The 24583-nt window shown below is 40.2% G+C and overlaps 1 protein-coding gene across 7 annotated transcripts in view; it reads left to right on the plus strand.

The window, feature by feature from the left end:
- Positions 1 to 585: 585 nt before the first annotated feature.
- auh (AU RNA binding protein/enoyl-CoA hydratase) overlaps positions 586 to 24583 on the plus strand; it is a 62109-nt gene continuing 38111 nt past the window's right edge. For 6 of the 7 annotated variants that reach the window (XM_057818380.1, XM_057818382.1, XM_057818385.1 and 3 more), the window contains exons 1-5: positions 588 to 855; positions 2765 to 2832; positions 3350 to 3437; positions 4908 to 4994; positions 5471 to 5563. In XM_057818380.1, coding sequence (XP_057674363.1) covers positions 630 to 855; positions 2765 to 2832; positions 3350 to 3437; positions 4908 to 4994; positions 5471 to 5563 — 562 coding nt within the window. In that variant the 5' untranslated portion in view covers positions 588 to 629. Of the gene's footprint in view, positions 856 to 2764; positions 2833 to 3349; positions 3438 to 4907; positions 4995 to 5470; positions 5564 to 24583 lie in introns of all 7 variants that reach the window. The other variant, XM_057818387.1, reaches the window with a different exon arrangement.

Below are 24583 nucleotides of genomic sequence, written 5' to 3' on the forward strand. Positions count from 1 at the left end.
AACCATTTTATAGGCAGAGTGGAATTGTGCACTCATTTCAATACCACGACAAAACAAAATACCATGACTTAAAAAAACTGTATTAATGTTGTTATAAGCATTTAGTTTGTAATGTATATTTATGAGAACAATATTACTAAATTCAAAAAATAACCTGGAGTTCACATATGTGGACATCAAATTTTGGGACGTGTAGGCAAGCTAGGCTACACATGTATACCGAATGTTAATGTCCTCGTGTGTGGACGTCAGATCTTTTTCTTTTTTATTAATAAACACAGGTATAATAGCCTGATAAATGATAGGTAAAAAAGAAAATAATTGCGCTGTCTAAACCTCAAAGTTAACTTTTTCATTAATGACTGGATTGTTGATTGTGCTGTCAGGTGGCCAACGCGCATAAAACTTTTTTATATTTTTATTTATTTATTTATTTTTATTTTTTTCAGTGTGGTTTAACTGTGTTATTTTTTAACGTTTTCAGGAACTTAATCAAAAAATAAATTTAAATTAAAAAATAAAATTGAAATATTTTACGTTTCGATTCCCCAAACTCGGATTGTAGCGGTCACGTGGTTCCATGACGTAATTCAGGTCAGAGTTCAAAGTCACACGGTACTCTTGCAAGTATGGCGGCCCTGGTTGGACGCAGGGCGCTTTTGCAAGCATGTAGTTTGCAGTTTACTGACAGTAATAATGCGTGCAAACTAGGCTCGTCTTACTTTGCTTCACGACGGTATGTATGCTTCGCTAAGTCAAATTTTCCGCCGCTCGGCTTTGGCGCAGTGGCACGACGGTACAGCTCGGAAGCAAAGGACGATTTAGTCTTGAGATATCTTGACGGAGAAGACTACGGTAAGTTGGTTTCATGAATGATTTGTGTTATTAAGGCAGTTGTTATTTTGAACTACGCGATAGGACGCAAAAACCCGGTAGTCAGTCGCATAAACGGCAGCATACATGAAGTTCCGCCTACCGTTTCCATAGTGGTTGGCTGCTCGCATCCTGCACTGAGTGGAAAGGTGCGTCGTTCTTTTGGACTAAAATACATTACCTGAAAGCGATGCTTCCGTACAAGTACAATTATCTCATTGGAAAAAAATGGGAGAAACAAGACACTTTGCAAAATATTGGTAATATAAAAGTTAAAGTACTTTTAATGTCAGTAACCTTAAGTATCCAATTGAACGTTTGTTGCCGTCAATGGCAGCCAATGAGTAAAATCGAAGATGTTAGTTTATATCAAATAATCTGATGTGGTTAATTTTTTATAGGGTGCCATTTGTGTCCCCAGTATAAATTAAGATATATTTTCCCTGAAGTAGTAAAAATGCTCAACTTTTTTGGGCTGTGTGTATTGTACAGTGATCCCTCGTTTTTCGCGGTTAATGGGGACCAGAACCCGCCGCGATAAGTTAAAAACCGCGAATTAGCGCCCAATCCCCCCCCCTCCAATTTTTTTTTTTTTTTGGTTGTTTTTTTTTTTGTTGTTGTTGTTGTTGTTCTGTTCAATGTATTCAGATTTGGATTTAATAGAAAAATTAACATCTGTCCTGCTAGATTTAAAACTGTATAATTTAACTGAGCCGTGTGTGTGTGTGTGTGTGTGTGTGTGTGTGTGTGTGTGCATGGGTGTTTGTGTGTTTTTGGCATTTTTATTATTTTTGCTTTTAATACTTTTTTTAAATGTGCAATTGTAAACTTTTTTTGCACCAGATACAGTGGGGCAAATAAGTATTTAGTCAACCACTAATTGTGCAAGTTCTCCCACTTGAAAATATTAGAGAGGCCTGTAATTGTCAACATGGGTAAACCTCAACCATGAGAGACAGAATGTGGGGGAAAAAACCTGAAAATCACATTGTTTGATTTTTAAAGAATTAATTTGCAAATCACGGTGGATCTCCATATCTCAACCCCATAGAAAATCTGCGGAGGGAGTCGAAAGTCCGTGTTGCCCAACGACAGCCCCTAAACATCACTGCTCTAGAGGAGATCTGCATGGAGGAATGGGCCAAAATGCCAGCAACAGTGTGTGAAAAGCTTGTGAAGAGTTACAGAAAACATTTGGCCTCCGCTATTGCCAGCAAAGGGTACATAACAAAGTATTGAGATGAAACTTTTGGTATTGATCAAATACTTATTTTCCACCATAATTTGCAAATAAATTACTTAAAAATCAAACAAGGTGGTTTTCAGTTTTTTTCCCCCACTCTGTCTCTCATAGTTGAGGTTTAGCCATGTTGACAATTACAGGCCTCTCTAATATTTTCAAGTGGGAGAAGTTGCACAATTAGTGGTTGACTAAATACTTATTTGCCCCACTGTAGTTTCTGGTGTGCACTAGAAACAATCTGGTAAACATTAGTAATATGTAGCATTTAAGCTAGCGGACATTTGCTATGCATGTTAGCCAATTGTTGCTATTGGCTAACGTGCATAGCAAAAGTCTGTTAGCTTAAATGATAGATAGATAGATTTTTTTTTAACAGACTCGAGGTCCAAGCCACAACCATACAATACAACAACAGATTAAACAAAACTAAAAAGAAAATAACAATAAAAGAAGGTAAACTACAGTGATACAAAACTAGGACATCTCGTGACCCACTTCTAAAAGGTTTTACAATGGAGTCCGGTTACCCGAATTTTTAAATTTAAGTGCTATTTCTTTTATCTGTGTTTACAGTTTTATTAAGATATTCTTTTAAATGTGTAGAGTTGGTATTTTCTTACTCAAACCTGTCGTAATTTTGTGTTTCAGGTATAGTGGTTGTTGGGATCAACCGACCGAAAGCCAAAAATGCTATAAGCAAAAATCTGGTGAAAATGGTACGTACTTTGTAATTTGCCTTTTGTATTCATCAAATGTTAGTAAATTTGTACACCTTTCAAACTGATCGCATATGCCTTAAACAATTTTTTTTTTTTTTTTAAATAAATGAGTGCAGACCGAGTTTGAATCGATACGTGAATTGCGTGACCGTTTTTTTTTTTTTTTTTTTTTCGAACAGACTTATTGAGTATGTGTATTGTTGCTTAACTATTTGTTTCCGATCTGCTGCTTAAAAAAATGCTCCCATGTCTTATTTTTAGGCAGTTGTTTGGCTATTGGAAGCACAAAACTGTTGAAATATTAGTTGGTAATTAGCACCGCAAAATTTTGTTGCCACTTTCAATTGAGCTCAGTACCTTTCAAACCACTGGTTCTCAGCTGTTGTCACCCTATTGTTGCTATGCCATGACATACTTTTAATAAAAAAGGTTTTAAGAATTTTTAAAAAGGAAAATTACTTTTTGATCACTCTGCTTGATTCATATTTTCACAACGTGTGTTTGTTTTTTTCAGATGTCTGAGGCTGTGGGGGATATAAAAAAGAATAACAAAGTACGCAGTGTAATTATATGCAGTTTAGTTCCAGGAATCTTTTGTGCTGGTAAGTTTATAATGTTTTTTTTTTTTTTTTTGGCAGGGGCCTCATAATTTTCTTTTAAGTTTTTCTTTCACTGTGTAAAGCAACACTGTAGCTTTTCAGTTTTGTCCGATTTTAGCAAGGCCGGTGGACATAAGTGGTAGTTTTTTGCCTTAACGAAGACTGCATTTCCCATGAGGATCAGTGCACACCAGCACAGTGTTGTAAAATCAGCAATCAATAAAAAAATCAATCTCCCGGTTGCCTGCAGATGGATTAAACGACATTTCTGTTTGCAGCGGTTGTGAGAAGGATGACTAAGTAATAAGGAGTGTTGTTAATCTTACTTGAAAAAAGTAATTAGCTACAGTGACAAATTACTCCTCCGAAAAAGTAATTGAGTTAGTAACTCGGTTACCTCAACGTAAGAGTAATTAGTTACTCGGCAAAGTAACTGATGGAACGTTTTATCTTCTACACGTTATTACATGATCCATTCTATAATGTCTTTTACTTCAAATATGTTTATATTAACTGATTGAATTGAACTTTTTCATTCCAAAGAAAATAGGTCACACTTTTTACATTTTTAAAAATTTCACCTATATAAGATGTAATGGTATACAAACTTTAACTTTCAAAAGATGTGAGAAAAAAGCCTTTTTGTTTTTCTGGTTATACTGAACCCGCACCAAAACGTGACCCCAGTACCGAGGTACGTACTGAACCGTGAATTGTGTGTGTCGTCACACCCCTAATTTTTATGGCGGAAAACACTCAGGTGACTTGAAGTTCTGCTCTGAGACCCCCAATTTGGCCAATTTTCAAAATTGTCCTATATGCATGTGTGAAACATCATTGGAAAGCTTAAAATCTGTTTTGTGGCAAAAGGTGGATTTTTCAGATCAATCTTTCAGTGAATTACACCACAGTCGCAGCAAATATTGCAGGAGACCTACTGGAGCCCGCATGGATCCGAGATTCACTCAAAAAACAGTGAAGTTTGGTGGTGGCAAAATCATGGTCTGGGGTTACATCCAGTATGGGGTGGTGTGAGAGATCTGGAGGGTGGAAGGCAACATAGATAGTCTGAAATATCAACAAATCTTAGCTGCCTCTTACATTCATAACCATAAAAAGGGACAAATTCTGCAGCAGGATGGTTTCCCATCGCATACTTCAATCTTTACCTCAAAGTTCCTCAAGGCAAAGAAGATCAAGATCCTCCAGGACTGGCCAGCCCAGGCACCAGACATGAACAGGATGAAAGAGGAAGCATGGAAGACGAAACCCGAGAATGTTGATGAACTCTGGGAGGCATCCAAGACTGCTTTGTTTGATGTTGTTTTGTGTTTACTTGGGTGATCACTATTTAAATAGTGACATTTGTTTGATGATATTAAATGAGGGAAACTATGCGAAACAGTAAAAATTTAAAAAGTGAGTTTACCATATGTTTCAAAAAGAAATGAAAATGTATTGTCCTGTGTGCAGGAGCAGACCTTAAAGAGAGGGCCAAGATGCAGCAAAGTGAAGTAGGACCATTTGTCTCTAAAGCAAGAGCACTCATCACTGACTTGGGTAAACATTTTTGTGTTTTTCTTTTCAGGGTATAGATGGTATTCAATATGTCTGTCTACTGTTTCAAGATTTACATTTTTTTTCAAGGATTTAGAATTTATCAGGAGATTATCCACCACCAAGGAGTAGGAAAAATGTTAGTGTGGATATGTTGACATCCAATTCTATGCTACCTGATCACGATTCCTGGCACAGACTCTCTCTATTACCTACCGACAGTAATCTCTCTGAGTGTGTCTTATTGCACCCAGTCATGCGTGTGATAGTCCTGCAGAAAAGTGGAAATGCCGCGGGGCGGGCGACCCACCTAATTGAGGTTGTGCCGCTGTTGAAGGGATGAGGGGACAATAAATGGAAATGTAAGGGAGTAAATCTAATGCGCTACTACCCACCTCTGGTTACAGATAGTGACTTAATTCCCTGAAATGATCAATACTTTTACCTGTACTTTGACTGAAAAGTATTTTCACTAATAGGTAACCTACCAATGCCAACCATAGCTGCACTGGATGGCGCTGCCTTAGGAGGAGGCTTGGAAATGGCCCTGGCGTGCGACATCAGAGTTGCCTGTAAGACTTGTTTCACCTTTATTTTAGAACCGTGATCCCTCGTTTTTCACGGTTAATAGGGACCATTGTAGACATGTGCCGGTTACCGGTTTCACGGTTTACCGTGGTGTGAAAACGTCACGGTTTCAAAACCAATAAAATTTTCCGTCAGACCGTAGTACGGTATTCGCCATTTTTCATGTGTCAAAAATGCAGCCAGCGTGGCGGCAGCGCTCACCCCCTCCCGTTTGTTGCTGTGTGTGAAAGTGACCCAGCAAACCCTAAACAAATACTCCAAACATAAGGCGTTCTTTTCTTCAATTTATTGAGCTCTCAAATCGTGGTTAGTGGAATATACAAAATGAATACATTTAAAACGTTGTACAATTGTATTTTTCCATGTGTGAGTAGCTAAACAGATTAGCACTATGAAAAAGTTCGCCAAAAACAAAACACATATTTAGGGCCCGAGCACTAGACGTGCGAAGGCCCTATTGTAATGCAAAGGATTATTATTATTATTATTATTATTATTAGGGCCCGAGCACTAGGCGTGCGAAGGCCCTATTGTAATGCAAAGGATTATTATTATTATTATTATTATTAGGGCCCGAGCACTAGACGTGCGAAGGCCCTATTGTAATGCAAAGGATTATTATTATTATTATTATTATTATTAGGGCCCGAGCACTAGACGTGCGAAGGCCCTATTGTAATGCAAAGGATTATTATTATTATTAGGGCCCGAGCACTAGACGTGCGAAGGCCCTATTGTAATGCAAAGGATTATTATTATTATTATTATTATTATTCTTCTTTCTTCATGGCAAATGAAAATGGCCAATTTGGAGGCCTGAACATGCACGAAAAGTCACCAAAATTTGCACATACGTGCAGATTCGCGTAAATTTCGATAATCTTGCGTCGTTTTGAAAAAATGTCAAAAAATGGCTCAGTGGCGCCCCCTTGACCCTTAAAATTTTCAAAAAGGCCTCTCCTCTCAGGTTTTCAACGTAGAGCAATGAAATTTGGGGAGTAGATACCTTATGCCTAACTGTTCAAAAAAGCCTCTTGCACCCATATTCCAAATCCAACAGGAAATCGGGTATTTTGGATCGAATGTGAAATTTTTTCGGTTCACAGTTGGAGTTTACGTTTGGAGGCTTGAACATGCACGAAAACTCACCAAAATTTGCACATACATTCAACTTTGCGTAAATTTTGATAATCTACAAAAAAATTTAACAAAATGGCTCAGTGGCGCCCCCTTGAAATTTTCAAAAAGGCCTCTCCTATTAGGTTTTTTCAACGTAGAACAATGAAATTTAGTGAGTCGATACATTGTACAAAACTGCTCCAAAAAGTCTCTTGCACCCATATTCCAAACCCAACAGGAAGCTGGAAATTTTGGGTCAAATGCGAAATTTTATCGATTTACATTTGAGACCTTGTCGCTGAAGGATAAAGTTGGATCGTCTTCAAAATTGGTCAGACTATTCAGGAGACCTATGAGATCTTAAGTTTTCAAAATGGTGTGTTTTCATTCAAGGGTCTGGCCTGGGCGTGGTCCCAAAGTCGGCCATTTTTAGGCAAAATACCAAATTCAGAAAATGATTAAAAACTCCGTGATCCAACGTTCAATCTTTTTCATTTTTAGCATGTTTATGAGATATCCCAGCCTGAACACGACTGCATTGAAATATTACCCATTAGGCCTGGCGCCCCTAGTGGAAACAGGAAATGGCCTTCTTTACGAGACAGGCTCCTCCTCCAAGGGAAAAAAATCTATTGACCTCAAACCTGTTTCAGGGGAGCCTCAAGACATGTGTTCAGGTGCCTGATGAAAAATATTGAGGTTTCGTTGAAGCGGAGAGGTCCAAACTGGAAGTGAAAATGACCGTCAACAATTTGTCTCGCCAAAAACTTTGAACAGTCATAACTCGGCAGATATGCAACATATCTGCGCCAAACTTTCCGTGTTTGTTGAGAGTCATACCCTGAAGGTTCTTGTAGGGGTCATTTGCATCAACTCTACAGTGCCAACTAGTGGCGACAGAAAGAAGTTTTAAAAAAGGCCTTTCCTGTTGGGTTTTTTCAACGTAGAGCAATGAAATTTGGGGAGTAGATACCTTATGCCTAACTGCTCAAAAAAGCCTCTTGCACCCATATTCCAAATCCAACAGAAAATCGGGTATTTTGGATCAAATGTGAAATTTCTGTCCATTTCTAGTACAGTTTACATTTGGAGGCCTGGACATGCACGAAAACTCACCAAATTTTGCACATACATGCGGCTTTGTGTGGATTTCGATAATCTTGCAACGTTACAAAAAAATGTAACAAAATGGCTCAGTGGCGCCCCCTTGAATTTTTCAAAAAGGCGTTTCCTATTAGGTTTTTTTAATGTAGAGCAATGAAATTTGGGGAGTCGATACCTTGTGCAAAACTGCTCCAAAAAGTCTCTTGCACCCATATTCCAAACCCAACAGGAAATCGGGTATTTTGGATCGAATGTGAAATTTTTATCAATTAACAGGGTGCACATTTGAGACCTTGTCACAGAGGGAATCAATTGGATCATCTTCAAAATTGGTTAGACAATTCAGGAGACCTATGAAATCTAAACTTTTCAAAATGGTGTGTTTTCATTCATGGGTCTGACCTGGGCGTGGTGCCAAAGTCGGCCATTTTTTCGGCAAAATGACAAATTCAGTAAAGGACTAATAGCTCCTTGAAACAACGTTCAATCTTTTTCATATCTGGCATGTATGTGCGGGATCCCACCCTGAACACGAGTGCATTGAAATATTACTCATTAGGCCTAGCGCCCCCTAGTGGGAACAGGAAATGCCTTTTTTACGAAACAGGCTCCTCCTCCAAGGAAAAAAAAATCTATTCACCTCAAACCTGCATCAGGGGAGCCTGAAGACATGTGTTCAGGTGCCTGATGAAAAATACTGAGGTTTGGTTGAAGCAGAAGGGTCCAACAGGAGAAGTAAAAATGACTGAAGCCATTTCGTCTCACCACAAGTTTTGAACAGTCATAACTTCTACAACATATCTGCGCCAAACATATCGTGCTTGTTGAGTCATAGTCTGAAGGGTCCTGTAGGGGTCATTTGCATCAACCCTACAGCGCCAACTAGTGGCAATAGAAAGTCACTCATTTTTTTAAATATATGTCCAGTTCTTTTCAGGTTGGTCATTGTAGTTTCAAGACCTTTTAAAATACTTATTTTACGGCCCATGTCCACATGTCTCTGTCTGTTGCTGTGATGACCCTTTATTCGCTCCTTTTTTGTAGTCCTCTGTCCAATAGGGGTTTTTATCTCTTAGGTGTGTGAATGTAAAGAGGCAACTTTCGCGCATGTTAGGTTCTAATGAGATGATTAGAGAGGACGATCTGCCACCACCCTGACCTGCACACTGTCCGAGTTGCATGACGTCCGAGTTGCGCTAGATTGCGAGGGCCCGTTCAGTCCTGCTTGCAGGCCTAGTTATTATTATTAGGGCCCGAGCACTAGGCGTGCGAAGGCCCTATTGTAATGCAAAGGATTATTATTATTATTATTATTATTATTATTAGGGCCCGAGCACTAGGCGTGCGAAGGCCCTATTGTAATGCAAAGGATTATTATTATTATTAGGGCCCGAGCACTGAGCGTGCGAAGGCCCTATTGTTTTGCAAAGGATTATTATTATTATTATTAGGGCCCGAGCACTAGACGTGCGAAGGCCCTATTGTTTTGCAAAGGATTATTATTATTATTATTATTATTCTTCTTTTTTCAGGGCAAATGAAAATGGCCAATTTGGAGGCCTGAACATACACGAAAAGTCACCAAAATTTGCACATACGTGCGGCTTCGCGTAAATTTCGATAATCTTGTGTCGTTTTGAAAAAATGTCAAAAAATGGCTCAGTGGCGCCCCCTGGACCCTTAAAATTTTCAAAAAGGCCTCTCCTCTCAGGTTTTCAACGTAGAGCAATGAAATTTGGGGAGTAGATACCTTATGCCTAACTGTTCAAAAAAGCCTCTTGCACCCATATTCCAAATCCAACAGGAAATCGGGTATTTTGGATCGAATGTGAAATTTTTTCGGTTCACAGTTGGAGTTTACGTTTGGAGGCTTGAACATGCACGAAAACTCACCAAAATTTGCACATACATTCAACTTTGCGTAAATTTTGATAATCTACAAAAAAATTTAACAAAATGGCTCAGTGGCGCCCCCTTGAAATTTTCAAAAAGGCCTCTCCTATTAGGTTTTTTCAACGTAGAACAATGAAATTTGGTGAGTCGATACATTGTGTAAAACTGCTCCAAAAAGTCTCTTGCACCTATATTCCAAATCCAACAGGAAGTCGGAAATTTTGGATCAAATGTGAAATTTTATCGATTTACATTTGAGACCTTTTCGCCGAGGGGAATAGTTGGATCATCTTCAAAATTGGTCAGACTGTTCAGGACACATATGAGATCTTAAGTTTTCAAAATGGTGAGTTTTCATCCAAGGGTCTGGCTTGGGCGTGGTCCCAAATTTGGCCATTTTTGGGCAAAAAACCAAATTCAGAAAATGATTAAAAACTCTGTGATACAAAGTTCAATCTTTTTCAATTCTAGCAAGTATATGAGATATCCCAGCCTGAACATGACTGCATTGAAATATTACCATTAGGCCTGGCGCCCCCTAGTGGGAACAGGAAATGGCCTTCTTTACGAGACAGGCTCCTCCTCCAAGGGAAAAAAATCTATTGACCTCAAACCTGTTTCAGGGGAGCCCCAAGACATGTGTTCAGGTTCCTAATGAAAAATATTGAGGTTTCGTTGAAGCGGAGAGGTCCAAACTGGAAGTGAAAATGACCGTCAACAATTTGTCTCGCCAAAAGCTTTGAACAGTCATAACTCGGCAGATATACAACATATCTGCGCCAAACTTCCCGTGTTTGTTGAGAGTCCTACCCTGAAGGTTCTTGTAGGGGTCATTTGCATCAACTCTATAGTGCCAACTAGTGGCGACAAAAAGAAGTTTTAAAAAAGGCCTTTCCTATTGGGTTTTTTCAACATAGAGCAAGGAAATTTGGGGAGTAGATACCTTATGCAAAACTGCTCCAAAAAGTCTCTTGCACCCATATTCCAGATCCAACAGGAAATCGGGTATTTTGGATCGAATGTGAAATTTTCATGGGTTCACAGTAAGAGTTTACATTTGGAGGCTTGAATATGCATAAAAACTCACCAAAATTTGCACATACATGCGGCTTTGGATAACGTTCGATAATCTTGCAACGTTACGAAACAATTTAAGAAAATGGCTCAGTGGCGCCCCCTTGAAATTTTCAAAAAGGCCTCTCCATTTAGGTTTTTCTAACATAGAGTGATGAAATTTGGAGAGTCAAAACTTTGTGCAAAACTGCTCCAAAAAGTCTCTTGCACACACATTCCAAATCCTACAGGAAATCGGGTATTTTGGATTGAATGTGAACTTTTTATCGATTTACAGTGTGCACATTTTACACCTTGGCACCTAGGGAATTAGTTTGATCATTCTCAAAATTGGCGAGACTGTTCATGAGGCATATGAAATCTTAAGTTATAAAAATGGTGTGTTTTCATTCACGGGCCTGACCTGGGCGGGGCGCCAAATTCTTCCATTTTTTCGCCAAAACACCAAATTCGGAAAATGACTGATAACACCCTCATACAATGTTAAATCTATTTTAAATCTGGCATGTGTGTGAGGTATACCAGCCTGAGCAGGACTGGATTGAAAATTTACCATTTGTGCCTGGCGCCTCCTAGTGGAAACAGGAAATGCTCTTTTTTACGGGACACACTCCTCCTCTAAAGGGAAAAAACCAATCTACCTCAAACCTGCATAAGGGAAGCCTTAAGACCTGTCTTCAGGTGCCTGATGAAAAATATTGAAGTTTCGTTGAAGCGGAGGGGTCCAAACAGGAAAGTGAAAATGACTGTCAACAATTTTTCTCTCCAAAAACTTTGAACAATCATAACTCGGCAGATATAGAACATATCTGCGCCAAACTTCCCGTGCTTGTTGAGAGTCATACCCTGAAGGAACTTGTAGGGGTCATTTGCATCAACCCTACAGCGCCAACTAGTGGCGATAGGAAGTCACTCGTTTTTCCAAAACATGTCCAGTTCTTTTCATGTTGGTCATTGTAGTTTCAAGACCTATTAAAATACTTTTTTACGGCCCATGTCCACGTGTCTCTGTCTGTTGCCGTGACGACCCTTTGTTCGCCATTTAAAGGAAATATTTTTTTTCAGAGACTCAGGCAGCTTATAGAGCCACAATATTTGGCACACTTGGTCGAATTGGCCAAGTTAGAAGATTAATTTTGGTTTTGAATAAGGGCTTGGCTGCACAGCTCAGTAGTGGCTCCTTTTTTGTAGTACTCTCTCCAATAGGGGTTTTTATCTCTTGGGTGTGGGAATGTAATTAGGCGACTTTCGAGCATGTTAGGTTCTAATGAGATGATTAGAGAGGAGGATCTGCCACCACCCTGACCTGCACACAGTCCGACTTGCGTGACGTCCGAGTTGCGCTAGATTGCGAGGGCCCGTTCAGTCCTGCTTGCAGGCCTAGTTATTATTCTTCTTTTTTCAGGGCAAATGAAAATGGCCAATTTGGAGGCCTGAACATGCACGAAAAGTCACCAAAATTTGCACATACGTGCGGCTTTGCGTAAAATTCGATAATCTTGTGTCGTTTTGAAAAAATGTCAAAAAATGGCTCAGTGGCGCCCCCTTGACCCTTAAAATTTTCAAAAAGGCCTCTCCTCTCAGGTTTTCAACGTAGAGCAATGAAATTTGGGGAGTAGATACCTTATGCCTAACTGTTCAAAAAAGCCTCTTGCACCCATATTCCAAATCCAACAGGAAATCGGATATTTTGGATCAAATGTGAAATTTTTATCGGTTCACAGTTGGAGTTTACATTTGGAGGCCTGAACATGCACGAAAACTCACCAAAATTTGCACATACATGCAACTTTGCGTAAATTTTGATAATCTACAAAAAAATTTAACAAAATGGCTCAGTGGCGCCCCCTTGAAATTTTCAAAAAGGCCTTTCCTATTAGGTTTTTTCAGCGTAGAACAATGAAATTTGGCGAGTCGATACATTGTGCAAAACTGCTCCAAAAAGTCTCTTGCACCCATATTCCAAACCCAACAGGAAGCCGGAAATTTTGGATCAAATGTGAAATTTTATCGATTTACATTTGAGACCTTGTCGCTGAAGAAAATAGTTGGATCGTCTTCAAAATTGGTCAGACTATTCAGGAGACATATGAGATTTTAAGTTTTCAAAATGGTGAGTTTTCACTCAAGGGTCTGACCTGGGCGTGGTCCCAAAGTCGGCCATTTTTGGGCAAAATACCAAATTCAGAAAATGATTAAAAACTCCGTGATACAACGTTCAATCTTTTTCATTTCTAGCATGTATATGAGATATCCCAGCCTGAACACGACTGCATTGAAATATTACCCATTAGGCCTGGCGCCCCCTAGTGGGAACAGGAAATGGCCTTCTTTACGAGACAGGCTCCTCCTCCAAGGGAAAAAAATCTATTGACCTCAAACCTGTTTCAGGGGAGCCTCAAGACATGTGTTCAGGTCCCTGATGAAAAATATTGAGGTTTCGTTGAAGCGGAGAGGTCCAAACTGGAAGTGAAAATGACTGTCAACAATTTGTCTCGCCAAAAATTTTGAACAGTCATAACTCGGCAGATATGCAACATATCTGCGCCAAACTTTCCGTGTTTGTTGAGAGTCATACCCTGAAGGTTCTTGTAGGGGTCATTTGCATCAACTCTACAGTGCCAACTAGTGGCGACAGAAAGAAGTTTTAAAAAAGGCCTTTCCTATTGGGTTTTTTCAACATAGAGCAAGGAAATTTGGGGAGTAGATACCTTATGCAAAACTGCTCCAAAAAGTCTCTTGCACCCATATTCCAAATCCAACAGGAAATCGGGTATTTTGGATCGAATGTGAAATTTTCATGGGTTCACAGTAAGAGTTTACATTTGGAGGCTTGAATATGCATAAAAACTCACCAAAATTTGCACATACATGCGGCTTTGGATAACGTTCGATAATCTTGCAACGTTACGAAAACATGTAACAAAATGGCTCAGTGGCGCCCCCTTGAAATTTTCAAAAAGGCCTCTCCATTTAGGTTTTTCTAACATAGAGTGATGAAATTTGGAGAGTCAAAACTTTGTGCAAAACTGCTCCAAAAAGTCTCTTGCACACACATTCCAAATCCTACAGGAAATCGGGTATTTTGGATTGAATGTGAACTTTTTATCGATTTACAGTGTGCACATTTTACACCTTGGCACCTAGGGAATTAGTTTGATCATTCTCAAAATTGGTGAGACTGTTCATGAGGCATATGAAATCTTAAGTTATAAAAATGGTGTGTTTTCATTCACGGGCCTGACCTGGGCGGGGCGCCAAATTCTTCCATTTTTTCGCCAAAACACCGAATTCGGAAAATGACTGATAACTCCCTCATACAACGTTCAATCTATTTTAAATCTGGCATGTGTGTGAGGTATACCAGCCTGAGCAGGACTGGATTGAAAATTTACCATTTGTGCCTGGCGCCTCCTAGTGGGAACAGGAAATGCCCTTTTTTACGGGACCCACTCCTCCTCTAAAGGGAAAAAATCAATCTACCTCAAACCTGCATAAGGGAAACCTTAAGACCTGTCTTCAGGTGCCTGATGAAAAATATTGAAGTTTCGTTGAAGCGGAGGGGTCCAAACAGGAAAGTGAAAATGACTGTCAACAATTTTTCTCTCCAAAAACTTTGAACAGTCATAACTCGGCAGATATACAAGATATCTGCGCCAAACTTCCCGTGCTTGTTGAGAGTCATACCCTGAAGGGCCTTGTAGGGGTCATTTGCATCAACCCTACAGCGCCAACTAGTGGCGATAGAAAGTCACTCGTTTTTCCAAAACATGTCCAGTTCTTTTCATGTTGGTCATTGTAGTTTCAAGACCTATTAAAATACTTTTTTACGGCCCATGTCCACGTGTCTCTGTCTGTTGCCGTGACGACCCTTTGTTCGCCATTTAAAGGAAATATTTTTTTTCAGAGACTCAGGGAGCTTATAGAGCCACAATAGTTGGCACACTTGGTCGAATTGGCCGAGTTAGAAGATTAATTTTGGTTTTGAATAAGGGCTTGGCTGCACAGCTCAGTAGTGGCTCCTTTTTTGTAGTACTCTCTCCAATAGGGGTTTTTATCTCTTGGGTGTGGGAATGTAAATAGGCGACTTTCGAGCATGTTAGGTTCTAATGAGATGATTAGAGAGGAGGATCTGCCACCACCCTGACCTGCACACAGTCCGAGTTGCGTGACGTCCGAGTTGCGCTAGATTGCGAGGGCCCGTTCAGTCCTGCTTGCAGGCCTAGTTATTATTATTATTATTATTCTTCTTTCTTCATGGCAAATGAAAATGGCCAATTTGGAGGCCTGAACATGCACGAAAAGTCACCAAAATTTGCACATACGTGCAGATTCGCGTAAAATTTGATAATCTTGCGTCGTTTTGAAAAAATTTTTAAAAATGGCTCAGTGGCGCCCCCTTGACCCTTAAAATTTTCAAAAAGGCCTCTCCTCTCAGGTTTTCAACGTAGAGCGATGAAATTTGGGGAGTAGATACCTTATGCCTAACTGTTCAAAAAAGCCTCTTGCACCCATATTCCAAATCCGACAGGAAATCGGATATTTTGGATCAAATGTGAAATTTTTTCGGTTCACAGTTGGAGTTTACGTTTGGAGGCCTGAACATGCACGAAAACTCACCAAAATTTGCACATACACGCAACTTTGCGTAAATTTTGATAATCTACAAAAAAATTTAACAAAATCGCTCAGTGGCGCCCCCTTGAAATTTTCAAAAAGGCCTTTCCTATTAGGTTTTTTCAACGTAGAATGATGAAATTTGGTGAGTCGATACATTGCGTAAAACTGCTCCAAAAAGTCTCTTGCACCTATATTCCAAATCCAACAGGAAGTCGGAAATTTTGGATCAAATGCGAAATTTTATCGATTTACATTTGAGACCTTGTCGCTGAAGAAAATAGTTGGATCGTCTTCAAAATTGGTCAGACTATACAGGAGACATATGAGATCTTAAGTTTTCAAAATGGTGAGTTTTCATCCAAGGGTCTGGCCTGGGCGTAGTCCCAAAGTTGGCCATTTTTGGGCAAAACACCAAATTCAGAAAATGATTAAAAACTCCGTGATACAACGTTCAATCTTTTTCATTTCTAGCAAGTATATGAGATATCCCAGCCTGAACACGACTGCATTTAAATTTTACCCATTAGGCTTGGCGCCCCCTAGTGGGAACAGGAAATGGCCTTATTTACGAGACAGGCTCCTCCTCCAAGGGAAAAAAATCTATTGACCTCAAACCTGTTTCAGGGGAGCCTCAAGACATGTGTTCAGGTGCCTAATGAAAAATATTGAGGTTTTGTAGAAGCGGAGAGGTACAAACTGGAAGTGAAAATGACCGTCAACAATTTGTCTCGCCAAAAACTTTGAACAGTCATAACTCGGCAGATATACAACATATCTGCGCCAAACTTCCCGTGTTTGTTGAGAGTCATACCCTGAAGGTTCGTGTAGGGGTCATTTGCATCAACTCTACAGTGCCAACTAGTGGCGACAGAAAGAAGTTTTAAAAAAGGCCTTTCCTATTGGGTTTTTCCAACATAGAGTGAGGAAATTTGGGGAGTTGATACCTTGTGCAAAACTGCTCCAAAAAGTCTCTTGCACCCATTTTCCAAATCCAACAGGAAATCGGGTATTTTGGATCAAATGTGAAATTTTTATCGGTTAACAGTAGGAGTTTACATTTGGAGGCTTGAACATGCACGAAAACTCACAAAAATTTCGACATACATGCGGCTTTGCATAACGTTCAATAATCTTGCAACGTTACGAAAAAATGTAACAAAATGGCTCAGTGGCGCCCCCTTGAAATTTTCAAAAAGGCCTCTCCATTTAGGTTTTTTCAACGTAGATGGATGAAATTCGGAGAGTCAATACCTTGTACAAAACTGCTCCAAAAAGTCTCTTGCATGCGTATTCCAAACCCAACAGGAAATCGGGTGTTTTTGATTGAATGTGAATTTTTTATCGATTTACAGTGTGCACATTTTACACCTTGGCACCTAGGGAATTAGTTTGATCATTCTCAAAATTGGCGAGACTGTTCATGAGGCATATGAAATCTTAAGTTATCAAAATGGTGTGTTTTCATTCACGGGCCTGACCTGGGCGGGGTGCCAAAGTCGGCCATTTTTTCGCCAAAACACCGAATTCGGAAAATGACTGATAACTCCCTCATACAACGTTCAATCTATTTTAAATCTGCCATGTGTGTGAGGTATACCAGCCTGAGCACGACTGGATTGAAAATTTACCATTTGTGCCTGGCGCCTCCTAGTGGGAACAGGAAAAGCCCTTTTTTTACGGTGACACACTCCTCCTCCAAGGGAAAAAATTAATCGACCTCAAACCTGCATAAGGGAAGCCTTAAGACCTGTCTTCAGGTGCCTGATGAAAAATATTGAAGTTTCGTTGAAGCGGAGGGGTCCAAACAGGAAAGTGAAAATGACTGTCAATAATTTTTCTCTCCAAAAATTTTGAACAGTCATAACTCGGCAGATATACAACATATCTGCGGCAAACTTCCCGTGCTTGTTGAGAGTCATACCCTGAAGGGCCTTGTAGGGGTCATTTGCATCAAACCTACAGCGCCAACTAGTGGCGATAGAAAGTCACTCGTTTTTCCAATACATGTTCAGTTCTTTTCAGGTTGGTCATTGTAGTTTCAAGACCTATTAAAATACTTATTCACGGCCCATGTCCACGTGTCTCTGTCTGTTGCCGTGACGACCCTTTGTTCGCCATTTAAAGGAAATATTTTTTTTCAGAGACTCAGGCAGCTTATAGAGCCACAGTATTTGGCACACTTGGTCGAATTGGCCGAGTTAGAAGATTAATTTTGGGTTTTGAATAAGGGCTTGGCTGCACAGCTCAGTAGTGGCTCCTTTTTTGTAGTACTCTCTCCAATAGGGGTTTTTATCTCTTGGGTGTGGGAATGTAAATAGGCGACTTTCGAGCATGTTAGGTTCTAATGAGATAATTAGAGAGGAGGATCTGCCACCAGCCTGACCTGCACACAGTCCGAGTTGCGTGACGTCCGAGTTGCGCTAGATTGCGAGGGCCCGTTTAGTCCTGCTTGCAGGCCTAGTTATTATTATTATTATTATTATTATTATTCTTCTTTCTTCATGGCAAATGAAAATGGCCAATTTGGAGGCCTGAACATGCACGAAAAGTCACCAAAATTTGCACATACGTGCAGATTCGCGTAAATTTCGATAATCTTGCGTCGTTTTGAAAAAATGTCAAAAAATGGCTCAGTGGCGCCCCCTTGACCCTTAAAATTTTCAAAAAGGCCTCTCCTCTCAGGTTTTCAACGTAGAGCAATGAAATTTGGGGAGTAGATACCTTATGCCTAACTGTTCAAAAAAGCCTCTTGCACCCATATTCCAAATCCAACAGGAAATCGGGTATTTTGGATCGAATGTGAAATTTTTTCGGTTCACAGTTGGAGTTTACGTTTGGAGGCTTGAACATGCACGAAAACTCACCAAAATTTGCACATACATTCAACTTTGCGTAAATTTTGATAATCTACAAAAAAATTTAACAAAATGGCTCAGTGGCGCCCCCTTGAAATTTTCAAAAAGGCCTTTCCTATTAGGTTTTTTCAACGTAGAACGATGAAATTTGGCGAGTCGATACATTGTGCAAAACTGCTCCAAAAAGTCTCTTGCACCCATATTCCAAACCCAACAGGAAGCCGGAAATTTTGGATCAAATGTGAAATTTTATCGATTTACATTTGAGACCTTGTCGCTGAAGAAAATAGTTGGATCGTCTTCAAAATTGGCCAGACTATTCAGGAGACATATGAGATCTTAAGTTTTCAAAATGGTGTGTTTTCATTCAAGGGTCTGGCCTGGGCGTGGTCCCAAAGTCGGCCATTTTTGGGCAAAATACCAAATTCAGAAAATGATTAAAAACTCCGTGATACAACGTTCAATCTTTTTCATTTCTAGCATGTATATGAGATATCCCAGCCTGAACACGACTGCATTGAAATATTACCCATTAGGCCTGGCGCCCCCTAGTGGGAACAGGAAATGGCCTTCTTTACGAGACAGGCTCCTCCTCCAAGGGAAAAAAATCTATTGACCTCAAACCTGTTTCAGGGGAGCCTCAAGACATGTGTTCAGGTCCCTGATGAAAAATATTGAGGTTTCGTTGAAGCGGAGAGGTCCAAACTGGAAGTGAAAATGACCGTCAACAATTTGTCTCGCCAAAAATTTTGAACAGTCATAACTCGGCAGATATGCAACATATCTGCGCCAAACTTTCCGTGTTTGTTGAGAGTCATACCCTGAAGGTTCTTGTAGGGGTCATTTGCATCAACTCTACAGTGCCAACTAGTGGCGACAGAAAGAAGTTTTAAAAAAGGCCTTTCCTATTGGGTTTTTTCAACATAGAGCGAGGAAATTTGGGGAGTAGATACCTTATGCAAAACTGCTCCAAAAAGTCTCTTGCACCCGTATTCCAAATCCAACAGGAAATCGGGTATTTTGAATCGAATGTGAAATTTTTATCGGTTCACAGTAGGAGTTTACATTTGGAAGCTTCAACATGCACGAAAACTCACAAAAATTTGGACATAAATGCGGCTTTCCATAACGTTCAATAATCTTGCAACGTTACGAAAACATGTAACAAAATGGCTCAGTGGCGCCCCCTTGAAATTTTCAAAAAGGCCTCTCCATTTAGGTTTTTTCTACGTAGAGGGATGAAATTCGGTGAGTCGATACCTTGTACAAAACTGCTCCAAAAAGTCTCTTGCATGCGTATTCCAAACCCAACAGGAAATCGGGTATTTTGGTTTGAATGCGAATTTTTTATCGATTTACAGTGTGCACATTTTACACCTTGGCACCTAGGGAATTAGTTTGATCATTCTCAAAATTGGCGAGACTGTTCATGAGGCATATGAAATCTTAAGTTATCAAAATGGTGTGTTTTCATTCACGGGCCTGACCTGGGCGGGGTGCCAAAGTCGGCCATTTTTTCGGCAAAATGACAAATTCAGTAAATGACTAATAGTTCCTTCACACAACGTTCAATCTTTTTCATATCTGGCATGTATGTGCGACATCCCACCCTTAACACGAGTGCATTGAAATATTACCCATTAGGCCTAGCGCCCCCTAGTGAGAACAGGAAATGCCTTTTTTTACGAGACAGGTTCGTCCTCCAAGGAAAAAAAATCTGTTGACCTCAAACCTGCATAAGGGTAGCCTTAAGACCTGTCTTCAGGTGCCTGATGAAAAATATTGAAGTTTCGTTGAAGCGGAGGGGTCCAAACAGGAAAGTGAAAATGACTGTCAACAATTTTTCTCTCCAAAAACTTTGAACAGTCATAACTCGGCAGATATACAACATATCTGCGCCAAACTTCCCGTGCTTGTTGAGAGTCATGCCCTGAAGGGCCTTGTAGGGGTCATTTGCATCAACCCTACAGCGCCAACTAGTGGCAATAGAAAGTCACTCGTTTTTCCAATACATGTCCAGTTCTTTTCAGGTTGGTCATTGTAGTTTGAAGACCTATTGTAATACTTATTTACGGCCCATGTCCACGTGTCTCTGTCTGTTGCCGTGACAACCCTTTATTCGCCATTTAAAGGAAATATTTTTTTTCAAAGACTCAGGCAGCTTATATAGCCACAATATTTGGCACACTTGGTCGAATTGGCCCAGTTAGAAGATTAATTTTGGTTTTGAATAAGGGCTTGGCTGCACAGCTCAGTAGTGGCTCCTTTTTTGTAGTACTCTCTCCAATAGGGGTTTTTATCTCTTGGGTGTGGGAATGTAAATAGGCGACTTTCGAGCATGTTAGGTTCTAATGAGATGATGAGAGAGGAGGATCTGCCACCACCCTGACCTGCACACAGTCCGAGTTGCGTGACGTCCGAGTTGCGCTAGATTGCGAGGGCCCGTTCAGTCCTGCTTGCAGGCCTAGTTAGGGCCCGAGCACTAGGCGTGCGAAGGCCCTATTGTAATGCAAAGGATTATTATTATTATTATTATTATTATTCTTCTTTCTTCATGGCAAATGAAAATGGCCAATTTGGAGGCCTGAACATGCACGAAAAGTCACCAAAATTTGCACATACGTGCAGATTCGCGTAAAATTTGATAATCTTGCGTCGTTTTGAAAAAATTTCAAAAAATGGCTCAGTGGCGCCCCCTTGAGCCTTAAAATTTTCAAAAAGGCCTCTCCTCTCAGGTTTTCAACGTAGAGCGATGAAATTTGGGGAGTAGATACCTTATGCCTAACTGTTCAAAAAAGCCTCTTGCACCCATATTCCAAATCCGACAGGAAATCGGATATTTTGGATCAAATGTGAAATTTTTTCGGTTCACAGTTGGAGTTTACGTTTGGAGGCCTGAACATGCACGAAAACTCACCAAAATTTGCACATACATGCAACTTTGCGTAAATTTTGATAATCTACAAAAAAATTTAACAAAATCGCTCAGTGGCGCCCCCTTGAAATTTTCAAAAAGGCCTTTCCTATTAGGTTTTTTCAACGTAGAATGATGAAATTTGGTGAGTCGATACATTGCGTAAAACTGCTCCAAAAAGTCTCTTGCACCTATATTCCAAATCCAACAGGAAGTCGGAAATTTTGGATCAAATGCGAAATTTTATCGATTTACATTTGAGACCTTGTCGCTGAAGAAAATAGTTGGATCGTCTTCAAAATTGGTCAGACTATACAGGAGACATATGAGATCTTAAGTTTTCAAAATGGTGAGTTTTCATCCAAGGGTCTGGCCTGGGCGTAGTCCCAAAGTTGGCCATTTTTGGGCAAAACACCAAATTCAGAAAATGATTAAAAACTCCGTGATACAACGTTCAATCTTTTTCATTTCTAGCAAGTATATGAGATATCCCAGCCTGAACACGACTGCATTTAAATTTTACCCATTAGGCTTGGCGCCCCCTAGTGGGAACAGGAAATGGCCTTCTTTACGAGACAGGCTCCTCCTCCAAGGGAAAAAAATCTATTGACCTCAAACCTGTTTCAGGGGAGCCTCAAGACATGTGTTCAGGTGCCTAATGAAAAATATTGAGGTTTTGTAGAAGCGGAGAGGTACAAACTGGAAGTGAAAATAACCGTCAACAATTTGTCTCGCCAAAAACTTTGAACAGTCATAACTCGGCAGATATACAACATATCTGCGCCAAACTTCCCGTGTTTGTTGAGAGTCATACCCTGAAGGTTCGTGTAGGGGTCATTTGCATCAACTCTACAGTGCCAACTAGTGGCGACAGAAAGAAGTTTTAAAAAAGGCCTTTCCTATTGGGTTTTTTCAACATAGAGCAAGGAAATTTGGGGAGTAGATACCTTATGCAAAACTGCTCCAAAAAGTCTCTTGCACCCATATTCCAAATCCAACAGGAAATCGGGTATTTTGGATCGAATGTGAAATTTTCATGGGTTCACAGTAAGAGTTTACATTTGGAGGCTTGAATATGCATAAAAACTCACCAAAATTTGCACATACATGCGGCTTTGGATAACGTTCGATAATCTTGCAACGTTACGAAACAATTTAACAAAATGGCTCAGTGGCGCCCCCTTGAATTTTTCAAAAAGGCCTCTCCATTTAGGTTTTTCTCACATAGAGTGATGAAATTTGGAGAGTCAAAACTTTGTGCAAAACTGCTCCAAAAAGTCTCTTGCACACACATTCCAAATCCTACAGGAAATCGGGTATTTTGGATTGAATGTGAACTTTTTATCGATTTACAGTGTGCACATTTTACACCTTGGCACCTAGGGAATTAGTTTGATCATTCTCAAAATTGGTGAGACTGTTCATGAGGCATATGAAATCTTAAGTTATAAAAATGGTGTGTTTTCATTCACGGGCCTGACCTGGGCGGGGCGCCAAATTCTTCCATTTTTTCGCCAAAACACCGAATTCGGAAAATGACTGATAACTCCCTCATACAACGTTCAATCTATTTTAAATCTGGCATGTGTGTGAGGTATACCAGCCTGAGCAGGACTGGATTGAAAATTTACCATTTGTGCCTGGCGCCTCCTAGTGGGAACAGGAAATGCCCTTTTTTACGGGACACACTCCTCCTCTAAAGGAAAAAATCAATCTACCTCAAACCTGCATAAGGGAAACCTTAAGACCTGTCTTCAGGTGCCTGATGAAAAATATTGAAGTTTCGTTGAAGCGGAGGGGTCCAAACAGGAAAGTGAAAATGACTGTCAACAATTTTTCTCTCCAAAAACTTTGAACAGTCATAACTCGGCAGATATACAAGATATCTGCGCCAAACTTCCCGTGCTTGTTGAGAGTCATACCCTGAAGGGCCTTGTAGGGGTCATTTGCATCAACCCTACAGCGCCAACTAGTGGCGATAGAAAGTCACTCGTTTTTCCAAAACATGTCCAGTTCTTTTCATGTTGGTCATTGTAGTTTCAAGACCTATTAAAATACTTTTTTACGGCCCATGTCCACGTGTCTCTGTCTGTTGCCGTGACGACCCTTTGTTCGCCATTTCAAGGAAATATTTTTTTTCAGAGATTCAGGGAGCTTATAGAGCCACAATAGTTGGCACACTTGGTCGAATTGGCCCAGTTAGAAGATTAATTTTGGTTTTGAATAAGGGCTTGGCTGCACAGCTCAGTAGTGGCTCCTTTTTTGTAGTACTCTCTCCAATAGGGGTTTTTATCTCTTGGGTGTGGGAATGTAAATAGGCGACTTTCGAGCATGTTAGGTTCTAATGAGATGATTAGAGAGGAGGATCTGCCACCACCCTGACCTGCACACAGTCCGAGTTGCGTGACGTCCGAGTTGCGCTAGATTGCGAGGGCCCGTTCAGTCCTGCTTGCAGGCCTAGTTATTATTATTATTCTTCTTTTTTCATGGCAAATGAAAATGGCCAATTTGGAGGCCTGAACATGCACGAAAAGTCACCAAAATTTGCACATACGTGCAGGTTCGCGTAAAATTTGATAATCTAGCGTCGTTTTCAAAAAATTTCAAAAAATGGCTCAGTGGCGCCCCCTTGACCCTTAAAATTTTCAAAAAGGCCTCTCCTCTTAGGTTTTCAACGTAGAGCGATGAAATTTGGGGAGTAGATACCTTATGCCTAACTGTTCAAAAAAGCCTCTTGCACCCATATTCCAAATCCGACAGGAAATCGGATATTTTGGATCAAATGTGAAATTTTTTCGGTTCACAGTTGGAGTTTACGTTTGGAGGCCTGAACATGCACGAAAACTCACCAAAATTTGCACATACATGCAACTTTGCGTAAATTTTGATAATCTACAAAAAAATTTAACAAAATCGCTCAGTGGCGCCCCCTTGAAATTTTCAAAAAGGCCTCTCCTATTAGGTTTTTTCAACGTAGAACGATGAAATTTGGTGAGTCGATACATTGCGTAAAACTGCTCCAAAAAGTCTCTTGCACCTATATTCCAAATCCAACAGGAAGTCGGAAATTTTGGATCAAATGTGAAATTTTATCGATTTACATTTGAGACCTTGTCGCTGAAGAAAATAGTTGGATCGTCTTCAAAATTGGTCAGACTATACAGGAGACATATGAGATCTTAAGTTTTCAAAATGGTGAGTTTTCATCCAACGGTCTGGCCTGGGCGTAGTCCCAAAATTGGCCATTTTTGGGCAAAACACCAAATTCAGAAAATGATTAAAAACTCCGTGATACAACGTTCAGTCTTTTTCATTTCTAGCAAGTATATGAGATATCCCAGCCTGAACACGACTGCATTGAAATATTACCCATTAGGCTTGGCGCCCCCTAGTGGGAACAGGAAATGGCCTTCTTTACGAGACAG

Source organism: Corythoichthys intestinalis, chromosome 17 (assembly GCF_030265065.1).
Source record: "Corythoichthys intestinalis isolate RoL2023-P3 chromosome 17, ASM3026506v1, whole genome shotgun sequence".
In the NCBI taxonomy this organism is placed as follows: domain Eukaryota; kingdom Metazoa; phylum Chordata; class Actinopteri; order Syngnathiformes; family Syngnathidae; genus Corythoichthys; species Corythoichthys intestinalis.